This window comes from Solea solea, chromosome 11 (genome assembly GCF_958295425.1).
Source record: "Solea solea chromosome 11, fSolSol10.1, whole genome shotgun sequence".
In the NCBI taxonomy this organism is placed as follows: Eukaryota; Metazoa; Chordata; class Actinopteri; order Pleuronectiformes; family Soleidae; genus Solea; species Solea solea.
Window position 1 is genome coordinate 1,475,001 of NC_081144.1, and position 14,027 is coordinate 1,489,027.

Consider the following 14,027-nt stretch of genomic DNA (forward strand, 5'->3'; position numbering starts at 1 on the left):
GACCTTTCCTGGTGAGGTGGTGGCGACACTCATGATTTTGGGGCCTGACTGTAGTGGTTTAATAACAATAATAATAACAATAACAATAACAATAATAATAATAATAATAATAACAATAACAATAACAATAATAATAACAATACAAATAACAATAATATAGTCCCTTTTTCCATGGCAGTCATTTTGTCCCAGTAGAAGAGGTTACAGGTTCCATTTACATCGGAAATCCGACATTGGAACTGGGAGTCACATCAACACCCGAGTTCATCGCGTTCCAGTTGACATTAGTCGGAAAAACATGCATGAAAATGTATCTCGGGCTAGCCGTTGTTAGCAACACTAGTCAATGCTAACGCTCTACGTGTTGATTTGTTGACACAAACAAAAAAGAATAAACACTAGTATGTGTACGACTGACTGATTGAGTCATTGACTGAGCTTGTTTTTAATATTTATAAAGAGTCATTGATTGATGATGCAGCCTTAATTATAACAAGGGAATACATTTTATTGACTTGTGGTTTTCAGATAATTCAATGGCGATGCATCGTTTTTGGAGTCTGTGTTGTATTTGTGCATAATTTCTCTTTCTCTTCACTTTAACTTCAAATACTTTGCTGCACACGTTTTATTGACAACTATAAAATCCGTTGTTGGCTGGGCTCCCTACCATAGACTCGATATCAACAAGAACATTGTCTTTCAGTTGCAAAACTTAACTCCGCTTGTAAAACCTCGAGATTTGAGAATCAGCCGATGCCACGCCACTGAGGTGTGGATCTTCCTCAGCTCAGAATACCAAGTACCACCCATAGAAACTCATAATGGCCACTCATATGATGTAGCAAAACAGAAACGCATTAGTGATGACTTATGTTGGGAAATTCCTTTCGGCATTTATTTTAAGATGGATTAACAGTTACAAGGTCCACAGTTCAGTGAGGCAGGCTTTCACTTGGCATCTCTGACTAAAAATGACTAAACTGACTAAAAATACCAAAGCCAACACGTTTACGTGTCTTTACTGCTGCTGTAGAAAAACATTATTATTCGGGGTCGGTCAAAAGGTTGATTTGGTGATATATCGTCACCCTTCCTTGTGCAATACGATAATCGATACGCCAGGTTCAAATATTGATATTTAAATCAACACGTTAAGGCGAAAGACAATGTTGAAACATGTTGATTGGTGTGTTCCCAGCTTTGAGATTATGATGCTCTCAAATGCTGTGTTTTGTCCAGAAACAAAACATATTCAGTTTGAATGATTTATTTGTTGTAAAGAAACCAGAAAAATATTCACGTTTAAGAAGCTGAAAAAACAGAAACCTTTTTTAAATTATTGGAAATTAATCATGTATCGAAATAGTTGAGTTTTATTTAGTAATCGAATAATAATTGACCTATGGAATAATTGTAACAGCCCGAGTATGAACTAATTTGTTTGGACTTTGGTACGGGAAAGTGAATAAACAAACGTGTCTGTCTTAAGGTGAGGTGACGCTGCAAACACATTCTTGTATTAGAGTACATTTGAACTGAAGGTGAGGCTTTTCTTAAGTGGTTAAAATCTGTTTTACCTCGTGTCCCACACATGTGTCATGAGGGTTGTAGCGCTAATCGTCGTAGCACTTACCACCCACACTTCAGACAACCTGAACTTCCACTTAAAGTCTACCAGCGCCGTGTTCACAAATCAGTGTGTTTGTGGCTAAATATCAATATCAGAGGCTGCCACAATCATCCATCCATCATCATCATCATCATCGTCATCATCATCATCATCATCATCATCATCATCGTCATCATCATGTCTGAGACAGCATCATTCAGCTTTAACAGCCTTTGACAGAGCTGCTCACCCTCAGGGCTTTTGTGGGGAACAGACGAATGGCTGCGTTTATTTCACACACAAACATTAAACTGCAAATTAAAACACACAAATGGAGTTTCCCAGAATAATGTTGTCAGTAAAAAATGTTGTTATCCGTAAAAACCAAACAAGTAACAAGTTGTGATCTCTAAAGTACGACAGGAGTATAAGAGCCAAACTGAAGAGAGAGAAAAATATTCGAGAATAAAGTTGTGATATTATGAGAATAAAGTCACAATATAACAAGAATAAAGTCCCAATATTACAAGAATAAAGTCACAATATTACAAGAATAAAGTTGTAATATGAGAATAAAGTCACAATATTACAAGAATAAAGTTGTAATATGAGAATAAAGTCACAATATTACAAGAATAAAGTCACAATATTACAAGAATAAAGTTGTAATATGAGAATAAAGTCACAATATTACAAGAATAAAGTTGTAATATGAGAATAAAGTCACAATATTACAAGAATAAAGTTGTAATATTACGAGAATAAAGTCACAATATTACAAGAATAAAGTCACAATATTACAAGAATAAAGTTGTAATATTATGAAAATAAAGTCACAATATTACGAGAATAAAGTTGTAATATTATGAGAATAAAGTTGTAATATTACGAGAATAAAGTCACAATATTACAAGAATAAAGTCACAATATTACGAGAATAAAGTTGTAATATTACGAGAATAAAGTCAACATAAGTCTCAATATTATGAGAGGTTTTTTTTGTCATAATTTCATTCAGAGTGTTATTAAATAGCAACAGAATGCAGGTGTAAACAGCAGTGTGTGATTCTTTCTCTGAAACAGACTCTGTTTCTTTCACAATCTTTCCCAAAAGTCCTGATACTAATGATAATCTAACTTCCCGAATGCTCCACGTTCCTCATCTTTACACAGGTTTGCAGCTGATCATCTGAGATTTAGCTTGAATAATAATTTTGACTTTATTCTCATAATATTACGACTTTATTCTAGAAAGATTACGTGTTTTTTTTCTTCAGTTTCCGTCATACTAGAAGAACCACATACACAGTGAATTGTGCAGTTTGGTATGCAGGAGGTGAGCGGCGGCGGAAACACTTGATTAGAGGGATCAAAGATCAACGTGCTGATCCTCAGGTTCGTGCACTTGTACATGAAGTGTGCCGAGCACTTTTCTGAATAAACACTCGGCAAACAGAGCAAGGCTAGAGTGCTGCCTCTAACCCTTGGAAGAGGAGATGTTCTGTCATATCTTCATGTTTTATGTCATATCTAACTGTCAAATGTGAAGAAAAGTAAGTAATACAAGGTCATCAATATACACGTTCAAGATATCTGAATTATCACGACTATGACTCATTTGATTACATGACCAATACTGGATTAACTATGAGGTAATACTGACTCATTTATATCGACATGACCCTTTTGTTTGTGGCATTTATTCGTGTGCGAAATTGAGTGTTTGGAGCAATTCCTGCTGGGAAGCAAGCTGTCTCTGCTCCACCTTATCAGAGTCCAGCAAACTGTTGGCCACACACGCCCAGAAACCTGTCACACACACACACACACACACACACACACACACAGCACACACACACACACACAGCACACACATACACGTGCAGCAGAGCAGTGATGGTTGATGTTCAAGCTCAACACACACACCCTTTTCTGAAGCAATAAGAAACATTGAAGGCAGCACTGATATGAAATGTGTTTTCTGTTTCACTTCTGTGTTCACTAATGGTGAGATTTTAAAAACAGTATCTGTCTTTTCTACACAGTATTTAATACTAAAGACTTTATTTGGATTAATTTATGATGAAAATGGAGATCAGTTAGTACTGTCCTGGACTCATAAGTTTATCAAGTGCAAGACAGTGAGCGTCAATATCCTTTATTGTGTCCAAAAACCATCCAGGTCCCATTCTGGTGCACTTAGACCTGAACTTAACACTGTGGTGATACAATCTTGTGTAGTTGTACAGAACAAGGGTTTTAATTCCACATTATACTTGTAAATCACAAAGTTGTTATCATGTTTAAGTCAGTGTAGGATATTAATTGTGTTTATAAGTGTGGACGTAAAAGAGAACATAGAGCTCAGGAGGCTAAAGTCTGCCTACCAATGTCCATAGAGTAAATCATCAATTTTACATCACACAGCACACAGGGTTAACCCACTGCTGCTTTTATCACTAAGTTTAAATATGATATCTTGTGACTTGGGTGTTTGAAAACTAGATTTACTTTTTACCTAAGTGACACAAACTTACTAAACAAGGCAGCAGTAGACCTGGAGCTCCTGTGTCCCTGTGAGCTTAAAATGCTGATTTTCTCTATGGACTTTGGTGTGGGGAGTTGTATGGGAGTGTTTTTCAAAGCATGCAGTCTCATGGTGAAGCAGCCATGTTAGTTTGTTCTGCAGCAAAGTCAGTATTGATAATACATCAATACCTCATTCGGCCAATCTGAACTAAGTCTAAAATAAAAAATGAAAAAAGAAACCAAAAACAGTGGATTTTGTGGAGCCGTTTCACTCATAAACATGAGTACGTTTTTCATTTAGTTTTTGGTGGCTTTTGCTCCACAAAGACAAAGTAAATCAGTCTTGACATTCTCTCTCTCTCTCTCACTGTGCATTCAGGGACATGTTAATCACAGACTTGGCTCCCACGGTAACCTTTGTGGAGTTGTGCGAGGAGGTGAGAACGATGTGCAGTGTTGCCAAGCAGCAGCCCATCACACTCAAGTGGATCGATGATGAAGGTGTGTGTGCCTCACATTCACACGCTGTACATCTGTCTGCTGCAGGTCCAGCCCCGTCCTGAGACAACCTGCTGTGTCTCTTTTTACTTTAAATGATGGACAGTCTAAATTCATCACTTACTTACAACAGCATGACCAATCACTGCAGATGTAAACATGCTCATCATATATTTGTTGTTATGCATGAATTTGTGTGTGTATGTGTTTAGGGGACCCTTGCACCATCTCGTCTCAGATGGAACTGGAGGAAGCGTTTCGTATTTACCCTCGGACCAAGAAGTCTGGACTGCTGCTGCACGGTGAGTTATGACCTCCACAAATCCACCTACAACCTTAAAGATGCAGGAGGTAAAGCCCCCTCTGCTGGAGATGATCTGAGGCTCTTCTAGGCTGTGTAGTTTGAGTTTAACAGGTTTTTAACCATTACCTGACATGACTTGTCAACTGTATGAAGCTGAAAGAGTAGTTGCAGATTTTTCTTTTTTTTTTTGATTTGAAGTTCTAACTCTTCTTGGCACGGTTACTTTGCGCATTTGAGGATGGTTACAGCTCCCTCTGCTGGAGATTACCTCAGATGGTCTGAGGCTCTTCTGGGATGTCTATTTTGAGTTTAACAGGTTTTTAACACCTAGTTGCAGATTGTTTTTTTTCTAGAAAATGTTGCAGAAATTCTTGTCTCATAGCCCGGCTAGCTCAGTCGGTAGAGCATGAGACTCTTAATCTCAGGGTCGTGGGTTCGAGCCCCACGTTGGGCGGAGCCTTTTAGGGCAATCTATGGCCGAGACTCCTCCTCCAAGAAGAGTTAGAACTTCAAATCAAATGTAAACAGGCAATGCGTGCATGTTGGGTTGTTGAATACCTGAAACTAGGCTGGAAATATACAGATCATCTGAGTTATGGTGCGTTTCCCATGGCACGGTTACTTTGCGGGAGATTACCCGCTGAAGATTACCTCAGATTGTCTGAGGCCCTTCTTGGATGTCTATTTTGAGTTTAACAGGTTTTGAACCAATACCTGAAATGACATGTCAACTGTATGACGTTTAAAGAGTAGTTGCAGATTGTTTTTTTTCTGAAAAATGGAGCAGAAATTCTTGTCTCATAGCCCGGCTAGCTCAGTCGGTAGAGCATGAGACTCTTAATCTCAGGGTCGTGGGTTCGAGCCCCACGTTGGGCGGAGCCTTTTAGGGCAATCTATGGCCAAGAGACTCCTCCTCCAAGAAGAGTTAGAACTTCAAATCAAATATAAACAGGCAATGCGTGCATGTTGGGTTGTTGAATACCTGAAACTAGGCTGGAAATATACAGATCATCTGAGTTATGGTGCGTTTCCCATGGCACGGTTACTTTGCGGGAGATTACCCGCTGAAGATTACCTCAGATTGTCTGAGGCCCTTCTGGGATGTCTATTTTGAGTTTAACAGGTTTTGAACCAATACCTGAAATGACATGTCAACTGTATGACGTTTAAAGAGTAATTGCAGATTGTTTTTTTCCGAAAAATGTTGCAGAAAATCTTGTCTCATAGCCCGGCTAGCTCAGTCGGTAGAGCATGAGACTCTTAATCTCAGGGTCGTGGGTTCGAGCCCCACGTTGGGCGGAGCCTTGTAGGGCAATCTATGGCCAAGAGACTCCTCCTCCAAGAAGAGTTAGAATTTCAAATCAAATGTAAACAGGCAGTGCGTGCATGTTGGGTTGTTGAATACCTGAAACTAGGCTGGAAATATACAGATCATCTGAGTTATGGTGCGTTTCCCATGGCACGGTTACTTTGCGGGAGATTACCCGCTGAAGATTACCTCTGATTGTCTGTGGCCCTTCTGGGATGTCTATTTTGAGTTTAACAGGTTTTGAACCAGTACCTGAAATGACATGTCAACTGTATGACGTTTAAAGAGTAGTTGCAGATTGTTTTTTTTGCGAAAAATGTTGCAGAAAATCTTGTCTCATAGCCCGGCTAGCTCAGTCGGTAGAGCATGAGACTCTTAATCTCAGGGTCGTGGGTTCGAGCCCCACGTTGGGCGGAGCCTTTTAGGGCAATCTATGGCCAAGAGACTCCTCCTCCAAGAAGAGTTAGAACTTCAAATCAAATGTAAACAGGCAATGCGTGCATGTTGGGTTGTTGAATACCTGAAACTAGCCTGGAAATATACAGATCATCTGAGTTATGGTGCGTTTCCCATGGCACGGTTACTTTGCGGGAGATTACCCGCTGAAGATTACCTCAGATTGTCTGAGGCCCTTCTTGGATGTCTATTTTGAGTTTAACAGGTTTTGAACCAATACCTGAAATGACATGTCAACTGTATGACGTTTAAAGAGTAGTTGCAGATTGTTTTTTTTCTGAAAAATGGAGCAGAAATTCTTGTCTCATAGCCCGGCTAGCTCAGTCGGTAGAGCATGAGACTCTTAATCTCAGGGTCGTGGGTTCGAGCCCCACGTTGGGCGGAGCCTTTTAGGGCAATCTATGGCCAAGAGACTCCTCCTCCAAGAAGAGTTAGAACTTCAAATCAAATATAAACAGGCAATGCGTGCATGTTGGGTTGTTGAATACCTGAAACTAGGCTGGAAATATACAGATCATCTGAGTTATGGTGCGTTTCCCATGGCACGGTTATTTTGCGGGAGATTACCCGCTGAAGATTACCTCAGATTGTCTGAGGCCCTTCTGGGATGTCTATTTTGAGTTTAACAGGTTTTGAACCAATACCTGAAATGACATGTCAACTGTATGACGTTTAAAGAGTAATTGCAGATTGTTTTTTTCCGAAAAATGTTGCAGAAAATCTTGTCTCATAGCCCGGCTAGCTCAGTCGGTAGAGCATGAGACTCTTAATCTCAGGGTCGTGGGTTCGAGCCCCACGTTGGGCGGAGCCTTGTAGGGCAATCTATGGCCAAGAGACTCCTCCTCCAAGAAGAGTTAGAACTTCAAATCAAATGTAAACAGGCAGTGCGTGCATGTTGGGTTGTTGAATACCTGAAACTAGGCTGGAAATATACAGATCATCTGAGTTATGGTGCGTTTCCCATGGCACGGTTACTTTGCGGGAGATTACCCGCTGAAGATTACCTCTGATTGTCTGTGGCCCTTCTGGGATGTCTATTTTGAGTTTAACAGGTTTTGAACCAGTACCTGAAATGACATGTCAACTGTATGACGTTTAAAGAGTAGTTGCAGATTGTTTTTTTTGCGAAACATGTTGCAGAAATTTTTGTCTCATAGCCCGGCTAGCTCAGTCGGTAGAGCATGAGACTCTTAATCTCAGGGTCGTGGGTTCGAGCCCCACGTTGGGCGGAGCCTTTTAGGGCAATCTATGGCCAAGAGACTCCTCCTCCAAGAAGAGTTAGAACTTCAAATCAAATGTAAACAGGCAATGCGTGCATGTTGGGTTGTTGAATACCTGAAACTAGCCTGGAAATATACAGATCATCTGAGTTATGGTGCGTTTCCCATGGCACGGTTACTTTGCGGGAGATTACCCGCTGAAGATTACCTCAGATTGTCTGAGGCCCTTCTGGGATGTCTATTTTGAGTTTAACAGGTTTTGAACCAATACCTGAAATGACATGTCAACTGTATGACGTTTAAAGAGTAATTGCAGATTGTTTTTTTCCGAAAAATGTTGCAGAAAATCTTGTCTCATAGCCCGGCTAGCTCAGTCGGTAGAGCATGAGACTCTTAATCTCAGGGTCGTGGGTTCGAGCCCCACGTTGGGCGGAGCCTTGTAGGGCAATCTATGGCCAAGAGACTCCTCCTCCAAGAAGAGTTAGAACTTCAAATCAAATGTAAACAGGCAGTGCGTGCATGTTGGGTTGTTGAATACCTGAAACTAGGCTGGAAATATACAGATCATCTGAGTTATGGTGCGTTTCCCATGGCACGGTTACTTTGCGGGAGATTACCCGCTGAAGATTACCTCAGATTGTCTGAGGCCCTTCTTGGATGTCTATTTTGAGTTTAACAGGTTTTGAACCAATACCTGAAATGACATGTCAACTGTATGACGTTTAAAGAGTAGTTGCAGATTGTTTTTTTTCTGAAAAATGGAGCAGAAATTCTTGTCTCATAGCCCGGCTAGCTCAGTCGGTAGAGCATGAGACTCTTAATCTCAGGGTCGTGGGTTCGAGCCCCACGTTGGGCGGAGCCTTTTAGGGCAATCTATGGCCAAGAGACTCCTCCTCCAAGAAGAGTTAGAACTTCAAATCAAATGTAAACAGGCAATGCGTGCATGTTGGGTTGTTGAATACATGAAACTAGCCTGGAAATATACAGATCATCTGAGTTATGGTGCGTTTCCCATGGCACGGTTACTTTGCGGGAGATTACCCGCTGAAGATTACCTCAGATTGTCTGAGGCCCTTCTGGGATGTCTATTTTGAGTTTCACAGGTTTTGAACCAATACCTGAAATGACATGTCAACTGTATGACTTTTAAAGAGTAGTTGCAGATTGTTTTTTTTCCGAAAAATGTTGCAGAAATACTTGTCACATAGCCGGCTAGCTCAGTCGGTAGAGCATGAGACTCTTAATCTCAGGGTCGTGGGTTCGAGCCCCACGTTGGGCGGAGCCTTTTAGGGCAATCTATGGCCAAGAGACTCCTCCTCCAAGAAGAGTTAGAACTTCAAATCAAATGTAAACAGGCAGTGCGTGCATGTTGGGTTGTTGAATACCTGAAACTAGGCTGGAAATATACAGATCATCTGAGTTATGGTGCGTTTCCCATGGCACGGTTACTTTGCGGGAGATTACCCGCTGAAGATTACCTCTGATTGTCTGTGGCCCTTCTGGGATGTCTATTTTGAGTTTAACAGGTTTTGAACCAATACCTGAAATGACATGTCAACTGTATGACGTTTAAAGAGTAGTTGCAGATTGTTTTTTTTCTGAATAATGGAGCAGAAATTCTTGTCTCATAGCCCGGCTAGCTCAGTCGGTAGAGCATGAGACTCTTAATCTCAGGGTCGTGGGTTCGAGCCCCACGTTGGGCGGAGCCTTTTAGGGCAATCTATGGCCAAGAGACTCCTCCTCCAAGAAGAGTTAGAACTTCAAATCAAATGTAAACAGGCAATGCGTGCATGTTGGGTTGTTGAATACCTGAAACTAGGCTGGAAATATACAGATCATCTGAGTTATGCTGCGTTTCCCATGGCACGGTTACTTTGCGGGAGATTACCTGCTGAAGATTACCTCAGATTGTCTGAGGCCCTTCTGGGATGTCTATTTTGAGTTTAACAGGTTTTGAACCAATACCTGAAATGACATGTCAACTGTATGACGTTTAAAGAGTAGTTGCAGATTGTTTTTTTTCCGAAAAATGGTGCAGAAATTCTTGTCTCATAGCCCGGCTAGCTCAGTCGGTAGAGCATGAGACTCTTAATCTCAGGGTCGTGGGTTCGAGCCCCACGTTGGGCGGAGCCTTTTAGGGCAATCTATGGCCAAGAGACTCCTCCTCCAAGAAGAGTTAGAACTTCAAATCAAATGTAAACAGGCAATGCGTGCATGTTGGGTTGTTGAATACCTGAAACTAGGCTGGAAATATACAGATCATCTGAGTTATGCTGCGTTTCCCATGGCACGGTTACTTTGCGGGAGATTACCCGCTGAAGATTACCTCAGATTGTCTGAGGCCCTTCTGGGATGTCTATTTTGAGTTTAACAGGTTTTGAACCAATACCTGAAATGACATGTCAACTGTATGACGTTTAAAGAGTAGTTGCAGATTGTTTTTTTTTCCGAAAAATGGTGCAGAAATTCTTGTCTCATAGCCCGGCTAGCTCAGTCGGTAGAGCATGAGACTCTTAATCTCAGGGTCGTGGGTTCGAGCCCCACGTTGGGCGGAGCCTTTTAGGGCAATCTATGGCCAAGAGACTCCTCCTCCAAGAAGAGTTAGAACTTCAAATCAAATGTAAACAGGCAATGCGTGCATGTTGGGTTGTTGAATACCTGAAACTAGGCTGGAAATATACAGATCATCTGAGTTATGGTGCGTTTCCCATGGCACGGTTACTTTGCGGGAGATTACCCGCTGACGATTACCTCAGATTGTCTGAGGCCCTTCTGGGATGTCTATTTTGAGTTTAACAGGTTTTGAACCAATACCTGAAATGACATGTCAACTGTATGACGTTTAAAGAGTAGTTGCAGATTGTTTTTTTTACGAAAAATGGTGCAGAAACTTAGCCCGGCTAGCTCAGTCGGTAGAGCATGAGACTCTTAATCTCAGGGTCGTGGGTTCGAGCCCCACGTTGGGCGGAGCCTTTTAGGGCAATCTATGGCCAAGAGACTCCTCCTCCAAGAAGAGTTAGAACTTTCAAATCAAATGTAAACAGGCAATGCGTGCATGTTGGGTTGTTGAATACCTGAAACTAGGCTGGAAATATACAGATCATCTGAGTTATGGTGCGTTTCCCATGGCACGGTTACTTTGCGGGAGATTACCCGCTGACGATTACCTCAGATTGTCTGAGGCCCTTCTGGGATGTCTATTTTGAGTTTAACAGGTTTTGAACCAATACCTGAAATGACATGTCAACTGTATGACGTTTAAAGAGTAGTTGCAGATTGTTTATTTTACGAAAAATGGTGCAGAAACTTAGCCCGGCTAGCTCAGTCGGTAGAGCATGAGACTCTTAATCTCAGGGTCGTGGGTTCGAGCCCCACGTTGGGCGGAGCCTTGTAGGGCAATCTATGGCCAAGAGACTCCTCCTCCAAGAAGAGTTAGAACTTCAAATCAAATGTAAACAGGCAGTGCGTGCATGTTGGGTTGTTGAATACCTGAAACTAGGCTGGAAATATACAGATCATCTGAGTTATGGTGCGTTTCCCATGGCACGGTTACTTTGCGGGAGATTACCCGCTGAAGATTACCTCTGATTGTCTGTGGCCCTTCTGGGATGTCTATTTTGAGTTTAACAGGTTTTGAACCAGTACCTGAAATGACATGTCAACTGTATGACGTTTAAAGAGTAGTTGCAGATTGTTTTTTTTGCGAAAAATGTTGCAGAAATTCTTGTCTCATAGCCCGGCTAGCTCAGTCGGTAGAGCATGAGACTCTTAATCTCAGGGTCGTGGGTTCGAGCCCCATGTTGGGCGGAGCCTTTTAGGGCAATCTATGGCCAAGAGACTCCTCCTCCAAGAAGAGTTAGAACTTCAAATCAAATGTAAACAGGCAATGCGTGCATGTTGGGTTGTTGAATACCTGAAACTAGCCTGGAAATATACAGATCATCTGAGTTATGGTGCGTTTCCCATGGCACGGTTACTTTGCGGGAGATTACCCGCTGAAGATTACCTCAGATTGTCTGAGGCCCTTCTGGGATGTCTATTTTGAGTTTAACAGGTTTTGAACCAATACCTGAAATGACATGTCAACTGTATGACGTTTAAAGAGTAGTTGCAGATTGTTTTTTTTCCGAAAATTGTTGCAGAAATTATTGTCTCATAGCCCGGCTAGCTCAGTCGGTAGAGCATGAGACTCTTAATCTCAGGGTCGTGGGTTCGAGCCCCACGTTGGGCGGAGCCTTTTAGGGCAATCTATGGCCAAGAGACTCCTCCTCCAAGAAGAGTTAGAACTTCAAATCAAATGTAAACAGGCAATGCGTGCATGTTGGGTTGTTGAATACCTGAAACTAGGCTGGAAATATACAGATCATCTGAGTTATGGTGCGTTTCCCATGGCACGGTTACTTTGCGGGAGATTACCCGCTGAAGATTACCTCAGATTGTCTGAGGCCCTTCTGGGATGTCTATTTTGAGTTTAACAGGTTTTGAACCAATACCTGAAATGACATGTCAACTGTATGACGTTTAAAGAGTAGTTGCAGATTGTTTTTTTTCCGAAAAATGTTGCAGAAATTATTGTCTCATAGCCCGGCTAGCTCAGTCGGTAGAGCATGAGACTCTTAATCTCAGGGTCGTGGGTTCGAGCTCCACGTTGGGCGGAGCCTTTTAGGGCAATCTATGGCCAAGAGACTCCTCCTCCAAGAAGAGTTAGAACTTCAAATCAAATGTAAACAGGCAATGCGTGCATGTTGGGTTGTTGAATACCTGAAACTAGGCTGGAAATATAATACTAGGCTCTTAATCTCAGGGTCGTGGGTTCGAGCCCCACGTTGGCCAAGAGACTCCTCCTCCAAGAAGAGTTAGAACTTCAAATCAAATGTAAACAGGCAATGCGTGCATGTTGGGTTGTTGAATACCTGAAACTAGGCTGGAAATATACAGATCATCTGAGTTATGGTGCGTTTCCCATGGCACGGTTACTTTGCGGGAGATTACCCGCTGACGATTACCTCAGATTGTCTGAGGCCCTTCTGGGATGTCTATTTTGAGTTTAACAGGTTTTGAACCAATACCTGAAATGACATGTCAACTGTATGACGTTTAAAGAGTAGTTGCAGATTGTTTTTTTTACGAAAAATGGTGCAGAAACTTAGCCCGGCTAGCTCAGTCGGTAGAGCATGAGACTCTTAATCTCAGGGTCGTGGGTTCGAGCCCCACGTTGGGCGGAGCCTTTTAGGGCAATCTATGGCCAAGAGACTCCTCCTCCAAGAAGAGTTAGAACTTCAAATCAAATGTAAACAGGCAATGCGTGCATGTTGGGTTGTTGAATACCTGAAACTAGGCTGGAAATATACAGATCATCTGAGTTATGGTGCGTTTCCCATGGCACGGTTACTTTGCGGGAGATTACCCGCTGACGATTACCTCAGATTGTCTGAGGCCCTTCTGGGATGTCTATTTTGAGTTTAACAGGTTTTGAACCAATACCTGAAATGACATGTCAACTGTATGACGTTTAAAGAGTAGTTGCAGATTGTTTATTTTACGAAAAATGGTGCAGAAACTTAGCCCGGCTAGCTCAGTCGGTAGAGCATGAGACTCTTAATCTCAGGGTCGTGGGTTCGAGCCCCACGTTGGGCGGAGCCTTGTAGGGCAATCTATGGCCAAGAGACTCCTCCTCCAAGAAGAGTTAGAACTTCAAATCAAATGTAAACAGGCAGTGCGTGCATGTTGGGTTGTTGAATACCTGAAACTAGGCTGGAAATATACAGATCATCTGAGTTATGGTGCGTTTCCCATGGCACGGTTACTTTGCGGGAGATTACCGGCTGAAGATTACCTCTGATTGTCTGTGGCCCTTCTGGGATGTCTATTTTGAGTTTAACAGGTTTTGAACCAATACCTGAAATGACATGTCAACTGTATGACGTTTAAAGAGTAGTTGCAGATTGTTTTTTTTCCGAAAATTGTTGCAGAAATTATTGTCTCATAGCCCGGCTAGCTCAGTCGGTAGAGCATGAGACTCTTAATCTCAGGGTCGTGGGTTCGAGCCCCACGTTGGGCGGAGCCTTTTAGGGCAATCTATGGCCAAGAGACTCCTCC

The 14,027-nt window shown here is 42.0% G+C and overlaps 1 protein-coding gene and 21 non-coding genes across 22 annotated transcripts in view; all 22 read left to right on the forward strand.

Annotated features, from left to right (window-relative positions):
• The window catches only part of prkcz (protein kinase C, zeta), a 125,177-nt gene that overhangs the window by 455 nt on the left and 110,695 nt on the right, over positions 1–14,027 (forward strand). The window contains exons 2-3 of the mRNA XM_058642143.1: positions 4,521–4,642; positions 4,852–4,941. Of these exons, the coding sequence (XP_058498126.1) occupies positions 4,521–4,642; positions 4,852–4,941 (212 nt within the window). The remainder of the gene's footprint in view (positions 1–4,520; positions 4,643–4,851; positions 4,942–14,027) is intronic.
• trnak-cuu (transfer RNA lysine (anticodon CUU)) lies at positions 5,325–5,397 on the forward strand. The gene has a single exon. It is a non-coding gene; the product is annotated as a tRNA-Lys (tRNA).
• On the forward strand, positions 5,747–5,819 carry trnak-cuu (transfer RNA lysine (anticodon CUU)). The gene has a single exon. It is a non-coding gene; the product is annotated as a tRNA-Lys (tRNA).
• Positions 6,170–6,242, forward strand: trnak-cuu (transfer RNA lysine (anticodon CUU)). The gene has a single exon. It is a non-coding gene; the product is annotated as a tRNA-Lys (tRNA).
• Positions 6,594–6,666, forward strand: trnak-cuu (transfer RNA lysine (anticodon CUU)). Its single transcript has one exon. It is a non-coding gene; the product is annotated as a tRNA-Lys (tRNA).
• Positions 7,018–7,090, forward strand: trnak-cuu (transfer RNA lysine (anticodon CUU)). The gene has a single exon. It is a non-coding gene; the product is annotated as a tRNA-Lys (tRNA).
• Positions 7,441–7,513, forward strand: trnak-cuu (transfer RNA lysine (anticodon CUU)). Its single transcript has one exon. It is a non-coding gene; the product is annotated as a tRNA-Lys (tRNA).
• Positions 7,865–7,937, forward strand: trnak-cuu (transfer RNA lysine (anticodon CUU)). Its single transcript has one exon. It is a non-coding gene; the product is annotated as a tRNA-Lys (tRNA).
• Positions 8,288–8,360, forward strand: trnak-cuu (transfer RNA lysine (anticodon CUU)). The gene has a single exon. It is a non-coding gene; the product is annotated as a tRNA-Lys (tRNA).
• trnak-cuu (transfer RNA lysine (anticodon CUU)) lies at positions 8,712–8,784 on the forward strand. The gene has a single exon. It is a non-coding gene; the product is annotated as a tRNA-Lys (tRNA).
• Positions 9,135–9,207, forward strand: trnak-cuu (transfer RNA lysine (anticodon CUU)). The gene has a single exon. It is a non-coding gene; the product is annotated as a tRNA-Lys (tRNA).
• Positions 9,559–9,631, forward strand: trnak-cuu (transfer RNA lysine (anticodon CUU)). Its single transcript has one exon. It is a non-coding gene; the product is annotated as a tRNA-Lys (tRNA).
• On the forward strand, positions 9,983–10,055 carry trnak-cuu (transfer RNA lysine (anticodon CUU)). The gene has a single exon. It is a non-coding gene; the product is annotated as a tRNA-Lys (tRNA).
• trnak-cuu (transfer RNA lysine (anticodon CUU)) lies at positions 10,408–10,480 on the forward strand. Its single transcript has one exon. It is a non-coding gene; the product is annotated as a tRNA-Lys (tRNA).
• On the forward strand, positions 10,823–10,895 carry trnak-cuu (transfer RNA lysine (anticodon CUU)). Its single transcript has one exon. It is a non-coding gene; the product is annotated as a tRNA-Lys (tRNA).
• Positions 11,239–11,311, forward strand: trnak-cuu (transfer RNA lysine (anticodon CUU)). Its single transcript has one exon. It is a non-coding gene; the product is annotated as a tRNA-Lys (tRNA).
• trnak-cuu (transfer RNA lysine (anticodon CUU)) lies at positions 11,663–11,735 on the forward strand. Its single transcript has one exon. It is a non-coding gene; the product is annotated as a tRNA-Lys (tRNA).
• trnak-cuu (transfer RNA lysine (anticodon CUU)) lies at positions 12,087–12,159 on the forward strand. Its single transcript has one exon. It is a non-coding gene; the product is annotated as a tRNA-Lys (tRNA).
• On the forward strand, positions 12,511–12,583 carry trnak-cuu (transfer RNA lysine (anticodon CUU)). The gene has a single exon. It is a non-coding gene; the product is annotated as a tRNA-Lys (tRNA).
• Positions 13,078–13,150, forward strand: trnak-cuu (transfer RNA lysine (anticodon CUU)). The gene has a single exon. It is a non-coding gene; the product is annotated as a tRNA-Lys (tRNA).
• Positions 13,493–13,565, forward strand: trnak-cuu (transfer RNA lysine (anticodon CUU)). Its single transcript has one exon. It is a non-coding gene; the product is annotated as a tRNA-Lys (tRNA).
• trnak-cuu (transfer RNA lysine (anticodon CUU)) lies at positions 13,917–13,989 on the forward strand. Its single transcript has one exon. It is a non-coding gene; the product is annotated as a tRNA-Lys (tRNA).